This window comes from Nannobrachium achirus (assembly GCF_963921795.1).
Source record: "Nannobrachium achirus genome assembly, chromosome: 15".
In the NCBI taxonomy this organism is placed as follows: Eukaryota; Metazoa; Chordata; class Actinopteri; order Myctophiformes; family Myctophidae; genus Nannobrachium; species Nannobrachium achirus.
The window spans coordinates 47,351,653-47,362,436 of NC_137822.1; the positions used below are offsets into that span (position 1 = coordinate 47,351,653).

At 40.7% G+C, this 10,784-nt stretch overlaps 1 protein-coding gene across 1 annotated transcript in view; it reads left to right on the top strand.

The window, feature by feature from the left end:
* The window catches only part of srek1 (splicing regulatory glutamine/lysine-rich protein 1), a 35,285-nt gene extending 29,598 nt beyond the window's left edge, over positions 1 to 5,687 (top strand). The window contains exon 11 of the mRNA XM_080743795.1: positions 4,135 to 5,687. Within this exon, the coding sequence (XP_080599921.1) occupies positions 4,135 to 4,287 (153 nt within the window). The 3' untranslated portion in view covers positions 4,288 to 5,687. The remainder of the gene's footprint in view (positions 1 to 4,134) is intronic.
* Positions 5,688 to 10,784: the final 5,097 nt, after the last annotated feature.

The window sequence follows — 10,784 nt, forward strand, 5'->3', positions numbered from 1 at the left end:
TTGTGTTGTTATTTATAGCTTGTCAAAATCAAATGGAAACTGAAAGTTTGATGTTGTTTCATCATTACGGTAAACCAAATGTTGATGTGGCAACACTGACTATCAAGAACATGAAAACATCTTATTACTCATGTCAGAAAGGTTGCTGACCCCTGGTCTTATGCAGTGCTTCTCAAATTATTTGGGGGGGGGGGGGGGTCCCCAGATGTTTAGCTAAATGTTAACGTTGTTTTCTCACTCAACAGTAAACAAACTAAAATGTCATTCTTCAACTCTTAGTGCTGGTCAGTAGGGCATTCACCAAATATTCGAATATTAAAGTCACTATTCGACGTTGTTCACCGAAGTTTATTTTTGGTTCTCTCTTTAAAACATGTATAGTTTATAAAGCTTGGCTAGATAGGAAGTCATAACAATTAGTTGTCAATGGCCCTGGTGGATGAATGTGTTAATGCTCTATACCGGGGGTTCTCAAACCTTTTTAGGCTGTGACCCCAAAAATAAACATATTTGAACTGGGGACCCCCACCCTGACAAGCACTTGGAATTGTAGGTATTACATTTAATGTGACTCGGTTCCACAGATAAATATTGTGAAAATAGCAGATCTACATGCTCACAACGCCTCCTGTTGCGAGGCGTTGTGAGCATGTAGATCGGCTATTTTCACAATGTTCGCCTCTTGCTTACTTAATATTTGACAGTTTGGCCAGCCCTGTCGAATATTCAACTATTCGAATACTTTGCTTTTGAATAATTCGAATACTAAAAATCACTATTCGTGAATGCCCTACTGGTCAGGGTGGGTGGGTCCCCAGTTAAAATATGATTCTTTTGGGGGGGCGTGGCCTGAAAAGTTTGAGAACCACTGGTCTGATGCATAATGGGACAGAAAGCCCAGCATGGGTTGTGCAACAACTTGAAGAGGTTTTGTAGTGTGAGAGGCAGGGATGATGTGTGACTTTAACAGAGGCGTGGTGGGTGATAGGGACACAGTGTCTTTGACCCATTTAGGCCTAGAATTATTGAATGCTTTAACCAGTGAAAAATAGCAGATATACAAGCTCACAGCGCAGCACCGAGTGCCGCGCTGCGAGCTTGTAGATCTGCTATTTTTGAAAAAAAGTCGTGAAAATGTGTGCAAATCTTTGAATGTATGTATTTTCAAAGCCAACGTTTGTAACTCCAATTTTGCTTCTGGGTGGTCCCTGGAACTAAATATTTTGAGATGCGGGTCCGTGGCCAAATAAATATAATTTTGGGGGTCCTTCACATGAAAAAGTATGAGAACCACTGACATAGTAGTCTCTCAAGAACAGACTAACCTAGCTCCATTTAAGTGAAAAGGACCTTTTCTTTGACGATGGCTGGCCAGATTGCTGACATAGAAACTGTTTTTTTTTCCAAAAATCTTAGAAGGATTCAAAAGACACTTATAGAATCGGGTAAAAATTCTAATTTTCACGATTTTTCAAAAATAGATCTACAAGCTCGCAGCGCGGCACTCGGTGCCGCGATGTGAGCTTGTTAAAGCATAAAATATTGCGTCATAATGTGTTCAGGCCTAAAGGGGTTATGATTATTTTGGGGGGTCGCGGCCTGAAAAGGTTGAGAACCGCTGATCTGATGCATAATGGGACAGAAAGCCCGGAGGTTTGCAGTGTGAGAGGCAAGGATGGTGTGTGACTTTCACCAGGAGTGTCTCACCAAATTCTGGGCCCTGGGTACAAGGATTCACTGTGGGCCCCCCATGAATGTTCTTCATAACAATGAGTTCCCATTTAGACTGGGAACTCATTATTACGCAGTATTTTGTGCTTTAACTATGGAAAAATAGCAGATATACAAGCTCACAGCGTGGCACCGAGTGGGAGCTTGTAGATCGGCTATTTTTTGAAAAATCGTGAACATTTGTGCAAGTCTTTGAATATTTCAAATCCTTCTAAGGTTTTTTGAAAAAAAAAAAATTAGTTCCAGGGTTCCTCCAGATGCAAAATTTGAGTTACAAATGTTCGCTTAAAAAATATATATAGTTAAAGATTTGCACAAATTTTCACGACTTTTCAAAAAATAGCAGATATACTAGCTCGGTGCCAATCGGTGCCGCGCTGTGAGCTTCATTATATCTGCTATTTTTCAATAGCTAAAGTATAAAATAATTAAGGCCCCTCCACCTTGGGTAACGCGAGTAGCTCAGTCCCACTCCCCACCCCCCCACCCCCCCCTTGTGACGCCCCTGACTTTCACAGAGGTGTGGTAGGTGTACGTACGTAGGTCGTACGGACTCCTTGTCCTCAGCCTCACGTTCTCATAAAGTCACACTCTGTTATGTAAACCTCTCAATGCAACAGGAAGTCAAACTAATTCATAAAAGCATGCTTCATAGCAGACCCACAGCAGACTCTGTATGCTTCCACATAAGGAAGAACATTAACCCATTGCAAGTAGGGCTGTCATAATTATTACATAATCGTCTAATCGTGATTATTTGACATTATCGCAATTATTTTGTCATAATCGTCATAATTGTGAATGTTGAAAAATGTCAGAAATAGTGGAAATATGCGACGCGTTGTGAGCTTGTAGATCGGCTATTTCCACTATCAATGTTATTTTTTAAGTAGTAAGTTGCCAAATATGTCAGTAATGTATTTTGTATATTTAGGTTATGTGTCATATCTACCATAATGCAACTTCAAAGCCTAAAAGCCAAACAGAAATGTAATTATCAACGACAAATACACAATTAAATCGTTAATCGCCAATTATTTGAGTGACAATTAATCGTCATGTAAAATGTCATATCGTGACAGCCCTAATTGCAAGTTGGTTAAAGTTTTCACAAAAAAAGGCAGATCTGCAAGCTCATAGCTCGGCACAAAGTGACGGGCTATGAGCTTGTAGAACTGCTATTTTTTTATAGTAGCGTTTTGCTCAAGGACACTTTGACACTTAACTCTGGGGGAGCCCGGGATCAAACACACACACGCACGTACACACACACACACACACACACACACACACACACACACACACACACACACACACACACACACACACACACACACGGACCAAACGTATTGTGTGTTTTTTTATTGCGACCCTCAGGTCGCAAGTCACTATGAAAAGCTCCACCGGCTGTCAGTCTGTCCGTCACGTCACACTTTTGCCCTACTCTTATCTCCGGTGCCGTTGCCCCTATCCATGTCACGCTTTGCACACACACTCCTTGGATGGCAAACCACAACCTCATCTCTCACATGGATCTCTTCTAGCGCCACCACAAGGCTGATATTTACAAAACACTTTATTGGACACTGCTCCTACAGATTTTGCCCTAAAATCACACAAAGCGGTACACAGTATCTCTACAGTCATGTCATCAACATGGATCTGTCCCATTTCCCATATTCCCTCCTGATTGGCTACCATTGCCTTCTAAAGTTTGTGTATGCGACGTGACGGTCGCTTATCTCCCGATTAGGAAGTCTTACTGGCTAGGCACTCATTCAGTGTTATGATGATGTCATTCATTCAGTGTATCTTTCAGTGTCAGTCATTCAGTGTTGGGATGATGTCATTCAGTGTTATGATGATGTCATTCTGTTGTACAGTCTGTTCACCTTTGATTGTGTTGCCAGAAGTGGCAATATACCATCAAGTTCGCAGATGACACCACTGTGATAGGATTAAGAAAAAGACTCAGAACATCATGAAAGATGGCAGCCATCCCGCCCATTCCCTGTTCTCACTCCTCCCATCCAAAAAACGTTACCAGAGCATCAAATTGCACACCACTCGTTTCAGTAATAGTTTTTTTTGCCCAGGCAGTCAGGTTGCTCAACGAAGGGATGAAAGTGAAACGTAGGTAAACATGGGCACTGTACGCATGTTTTAAACTGTACACTGTTACACTGTACTGTATGGTATTGTTGTTGTTGGGACTTGTCTTGTGTGGCCTGCATGGTATGTGTGGACCCACATTGTGGGTCCACACTCCTGTCGGTCACTGTGACCATGTCTTTGTGTAATAAGGCTCAGAGTGCTCCTGGCACAAGCATTTAATTGTATCTGTACCTGTATGGATATGTGTGACAATAAAACTGAACCTGAACCTGAACATCATTCTCTCAGGTGGAGAGGCACTACGAGAGCGACAGGGAAGACTCGGCCACGCCCAGCGGTGACGAGGTGACGACATCACCGTGCGCCCCGCAGCAGCACAACGGCAGGTACAAGACACACGGCGAGGAGGAGGCGCCTCCGCGCGGACACAGAGCCAAGTAGAACTGTTCACCACGAGTCCCCTTTCCCTAGCGTCTTTATACACACACACACACACACACACAGGTTCACTTCTACCTGGGCTGGGCCTTAGTAAGACAATGGTTCTCAAACCTTTAACACAGTGGTTCTCAACCTGTGGGTCGGGACCCCCAGGGGGGTCCCCAAATTATTTTGGGGGGTCCCCAGAAGATTAACGTGATGTGCATAACGTTGTTTTCTCACTCAACAGTAAACAAACCAAAGTGTATAGAGGGTATCTGCACATTTCTAAAGTGACAATTTAATGATTTTTTAATGCCTCAAAAATGACACAAAAAAAAATGACAAACATTGGTCAAATATTAGAGGCGGAAATTGTGAAAATAGCAGATCTACATGCTCACAACGCCTGCGATAAATGTAGATATTTTCACAATTTTCACAATAGAACCGTGTTATACAAAACGTAATGCCTCAACTCTTAGTTCTCGTAAGGCGGGGGTCCCAGTTAAAATATGATTATTTAGGGGGTCGCGGCCTGAAAAGGTTGAGAACCACTGCTTTCATTTCAAGGACCCCCTCCTCCCCAATAACTGTTGAGTTACAGACCCTGTAAAGGGTCCATTTGGAACCCTGAGAGGGTCCCTGAACCACACTTTGAGAACCACTGTAAGTAAGAAATGCCGGAATATTTTTTTCACTGTCGATTGAATCACCTGTATTCTCAGTTTAAATCACCTGAATTCTCAGTTGTCTTCCATAGAGTGAACATGTGCAACGTACACGTCTTTGGAACAATCCGTTTGTTTGCCCTCACAGACGTTTTTGTATTTTTTTTTTCGTTTTTTTTAACTTTTGCATCCAATAGGTTCCAGTGCAAACCTCAGCTGATGTCATAGTAATATCTCAGCCAATGAGCAGCCTGCGTGAAGTATTGTAGAGTTAATATATAACTTTAATTGAATGCTTTTGCAAAGACCATCAGAGCGTAATAATGACCGATAAATAACGGCTTTGATCTTACACTTCACGTGGCCGGTCTTTGATGACGTTTCTGCAACATATGATCACAAAAATGTTTCCAATATTGGGGCCCGACCTGACCTCCTTTTAGACACTCGAGGAGGAAATCATAACACTTTGAATGTCATCTATTAATAAACCCCATGTTGTTTACCTGCTTCTGCATCGCTCCGTGCGCGCTGCGCGTGTCCGTCGTGCGCGCTGCGCGTGTCCGTCGTGCGCGCTGCACGTGTCCGTCGTGCGCGCGACCGCTGCCGTTCGTGGTCGGCGCACGTGTCAAACACCCTGCCTAAAAGGAACAACCCCAAAAGAAGCTCTTGGTATTCAATTGATCAACATTGCAACAAACATTCAAATATCATCACAAGCATAAAGTATAAAACACTATATGTACAGAGTAGGGGGAAAGGTAAGGGGGGGGGGGGGACAGACTGCAGACCCTCTTCTTGGTGGGTTTTTTGGGCCCCTAGGAGTAAAAAATGACAGCAAACTTGGTAATGCTGGTGGGATCTCTCTCTCTCTCTCTCTGACTGCCTTCTGGACTATGACATGTGCATGGGATACTTCTACGTTTGTTAGGATGCTGGTGACAGCTTACAGTTGTCATATGAAGCTCTCAAATAGATTATGTACACATTCAGCATCTTAAGTGCTATCATTTATTGCCAGAGCGCTTTTGGTCAAAGCCTTTTCACTCTGAACTTTGCCTCGCAAAAACATTTTTTTTAAATCTGGAAGTTCAAACATATTCCGTCGTTCAAGTCGCAAAGTCCCAAACGTAAGAAATGTGAAAACGTGCGTTCCAACGTACCGTTGCACACGTTTACCGAATGAAACACGACGATAAGAGAAGTTGCGACCCGACCGTGGCGTAATAAACTGTAAAATCGTGACGTTTCCCACAGTCTGAAGCTTCTTAACGAGATCCAACTGAAGTACAGGAATGATCAAAGACAGTGTGGGCACATAATGATGCTTTAGCTATTGAAAAATAGCAGATATACAAGCTCACAGCCGCGCTGCGAGCTTGTAGATCTGCTATTTTTGAAAAATCGTCACAAATGAACATCTGTGCTAGTCTGAATATTTTGACCCAATTCTATAAATATCTTCAAAAGCCTTCTTCTAGGACCCCCGAAATTACATGCATTTGGCCGCGGACCCCCATCTCAAAATATGTTGTTCCAGGGACCACCCAGATAAGAAGCACATATTAAAGTTACAAATGTTCACTTTTAAAAAGATATATTCAAGGACTCAAAGACTTTTTCAAAAATAGCAGATCTACAAGCTCGCAGCGCGGCACTCGGTGCCGCGCTGTGAGCTTGTATATCTGCTATTTTTCAACAGTTAAAGCATTCAATAATTCTAGGCCCAAATGGGTTAATTAATAAATAATAAGGTTATTAACGATATCTCTTTTGATTTGGTTTCGTCATGCCGTGGAAGAAGTGCTGTATTTATCAGGGACTAATCAATATTCCCTGTTTCACCGTCGCTGTGAACCTGTGGGTATTTCATAAAAAAAAAGAAATAAGTAAAAAGAAAAACACGATTATGAGCAGCTTATTATATAAGAGAACGTCTTTAATTATTATACATTTTTTTGTCATATGTAGAATATAAAAAAAAGGTGTATTTTATGGTATGTTTTTGTGGTTAATAGTAATATTTGGGGAGGATGGCTAAGCAGTCTTGCATTTTGAATGAACGATTCATATGGTTTACAGCGTTGATCATAGTTTAAAGCGCCGTAATGCTTGGTTCCCATCGTTGATGTAACGCAGAGTCAAAACTACTTAGAAATAAATACAAAACAGGCCTGTATTGTATAAAATAGTACATTGTGGTTCAATTTACAGTATCTCACACAAGGTGAAAGCTGCAGTAGGCTGTCCCATCCTAATTTACAGTACACTTTAAGACATAATAATACATAATAAAGCCATAATAAGAAACAATGTGTTGGTAATTAGAACTAATGTGTTATATTAGACAGAAACAAAGACTAGAATAGCAGAAAGAGCGGATACATTCTCTGGCACCGGCACCTGCCGACCGGCAGTTCGACCGTCAGTCGTGCTGCATCGCCTGGCGATAGGACCGGCAACCACGGAACTGTAGGTAGGACCGGCATCGCTGGTAACTGCCGCAGCAGCCACCATCGCACGGACCGGCAGTTTACCACGACGGGACCTGTCGGTCCTACTGCCGGTCCTATCGGCAGTTCCGCGGCAGGTGACGGTGCCAGAGAATGTGTCCGCTCTTTCTGCTATTCTGTCTTTGTTTCTGTATAATAAAACATATTAGTTCTAATTACCAACACATTGTTTCTTATTATGGCTTTATTATGTCTTCTTCTGTCTTAAAGTGTACTGTAAATTAGGATGGGACCCAGTAGGGTACGTACAGATGTGTCATTTCAAAACTTCACGTATCCTGCCTTTGGCGAGACAGTAGATTTCCAGTGGATTGGCAGCAGTGTTGATTTTGTCAACTAAAACTATGACGAAAAATGTTTGTCGACTGCGTTTTTTTCACTGACGAAAACTAAATAAAAACTAAGCTGTGATGACTAAAACTAAGGCTAAATATATTGACAATTTTGTTCAAATAAATACCAGACAAAAAAGTGGGACTAGTGGAGAAGAGAGTCATTTTATGTTTGGTTGCTCTCAGGTGTTGTGTGCTGAAAATAGCAGATCTACAAGCTCACAACGCGTCGCACTGCAATGACTGTAAAACAAAATTACGATGCCATCAAGGCCTGCCAAAATACATTTCAGTTGACTAAATCAACTGTAGATTTAGTCGCCTGAAATCGTATGATATTTAGAGACTAAAACTCAAACTTTCCTGGTGAATAAATTATGACTAGAACTAAAAGACATTTTATTCAAAAGACTATGACTAAAACTAAATCAAAATTTGCTGTCAAAAACAACACTGATTGGCAGAACATTGAGCTTGTAGATCACCTATCATTGCTGTTTTTATGACCTTCTCTGACTTTGAAGTTTGCTTTTCAATGGTAATGAAGTGGTTTCTTGCCATTGACAGGTTTCTGCAAAATTACACTCCATTCTCCATAAAAATTAGAAGGGCAAAACTGGGGAAAAACCTGCGGAAAAAATGCATTTTCAGGAAATGTTCTGGACAAAGTGAAGTCTTGAAACAGCACATCTGTACATAGCTAGAATAACAACCAGGGCTGGGCAGTTAGGACTTTTACCATGATTACTATTAATTAACAATCTAAATAGTGACAAGGTTATGTGGCTAATAAGTTGATTATAAAGAAAATCTATTCACATTTTTTTGTCGATTTGTTGGTGTGTACGAGCAATGATAAATCTTGCCTCTAAAATGGTTCAACAATTAGATTTTTTTGTGTTGATTCGTAGACCTGTATGTATAAGAAAAATAAAACTGCCGCTCGATCATTCGAATAACCTATCCACAACTTTCCAACATCCCATCGTGCATTGCGCAGAAGGCATGCGTCAGCTTCTGGCGCCGCAGCCGAGTTGATCTACAAGCTCACAAAGGTTGCATCTGCGACGCGACGTGAGCTTGTATGTCTGCTGTTAACCGGAAGTGTCCTACAGATGATGCTACAGTAAATTCTCGTGGAAACAGGTGGATAGGAGCAATGTTAAATCTTGCCTCTAAATTGGTTCAACAATTATTTCTAAATATTAGTTAGTTGTGGATATATTTTTTCGTCTAATTGCCCAGCCCTAGTAATAAACAGTCAAAAACACATTCAAGCACAGGTGACGTCAAAGTGCCTAGACTACGATTGTACAACAGACAGTATGTGAAGAATTATTACAATATATAAATAAATACATGAAGAACTACTCAAAAAACGCTACTCAAAAAATTGTATTCTTTAGCTAAACCCAGATGTTGTATAGCTTCAGCTATCAAGGCATAAATAAATGACTTATTGTTGTGAGTGCTATTGTTTTACAGTGAATAATAACAGCCCCAGGATGGAGACTGATGGATATTTGCTGAATGTTTTGTTAATTTTCCTTTAGAAAAAAACGAATATTTTTTTAAATGCATGTTACGTTTTGTCTTGCTGAAGTTATCTGGTGGAGAGAAGTCCCTAGTAGGGTGGGCGATATGGTGATAAATATCATTGAGACGATACAATGTCTCCACGATATGCCTTTTCAGAGATATCCTATATATCGCGATAAAATGAGGGAGCCTTATGAAAAAATCCTGTTGAATTGTTAATACAGAGATTCATTGCAGAATTCATTTAAACCTGCATTTTGGTCTAAATCAGTAGTTCTCAATCTTTAAAATGTCAAGGTCTCCCCTTAACTCTAACAGTATACAAATGAAACCAAATGGACCCTTACGGGTCCATTTGGTTTCATTTGTATACTGTCAGAGTTACATACTTGTCGAGGGTCAAATTTAGACCTTTTCTTTTAGTTTGTGTTACCTTGTACTGTAGGTGGTTGTACTGTTAAGTAACTTTACAAATAACCATAAAAACCAACATGAAAACCAATCGTGATAAGATCATGTATTGTGATACATCTTGGAAACAATATTGTGAGATTGTATTTTCCCATATCGCCCACCCCGAGTCCCTAGGTGTGTGTTACGTGGCAAATATAAATATCTATATATTAAACTTAAAAGAACCCTCTGGTATGTGTAATTTATCCCCCAAACACAGTATTGTAGTTTTGTTAAAAGTTGAATATATTTCAGTAATCTCTAGTTTTGCTTACAGATTTTAGAAAACGAGCGAAACGTCATCGCTCCTCAGCCAAAATTCCATTCTATGGCCTTTTCTTGACAAAGGTGCGTAGGCTAAGGCCTGAGTCTAAGGGTTGGTACTGTGAACCAGGGGTCTTCAACAGGGGGTCCGGGACCCCTAGGGGGTCCTCAGAGTTAGTACAGGGTGGACCCACCAAATCCTTTTATGATAAGATAATTATTTTCAATTAAAAACTTTGAACCCTCGCATCCATATTCCGAGGTGAACTTTAGCCAAAAATAGCAGATCTACAAGCTCTCAACGCCTCGCGCTGCGAGGCGTTGAGAGCTTGTAGATCGGCTATTTTCGGCAAATAGGTTTGGTGTTGAGGTAAAAAAAAGAGCATACCAAGTACAGAGTGAAAGGTCAAGTTAACTAAAAACTTGAATCCAACATAGACTGATGACAGTGCTGTCAAACAAGTCTATGAATCTATATGTGAAATTGATAAAGATCTGCATCACGCGTTTATACAATATGTAGAGGGGGTCCCTGCTTCATCTCTTTCTCAGCTAAGGGGTCCCTGGCCTGAAAACGTTGAAGACCCCTGATATACAGTATCTTGTAATATTGTTTTGGAGGAGAGAGAAGTAAAAAAAACAAAGGCATTTCCACCTCAAGTAACTGTAATCTTTAATAATAATAAATAAATGTAAAGAATTTTATTTTTTATATCCATATACACATATTGTTAGAATCTATGTTG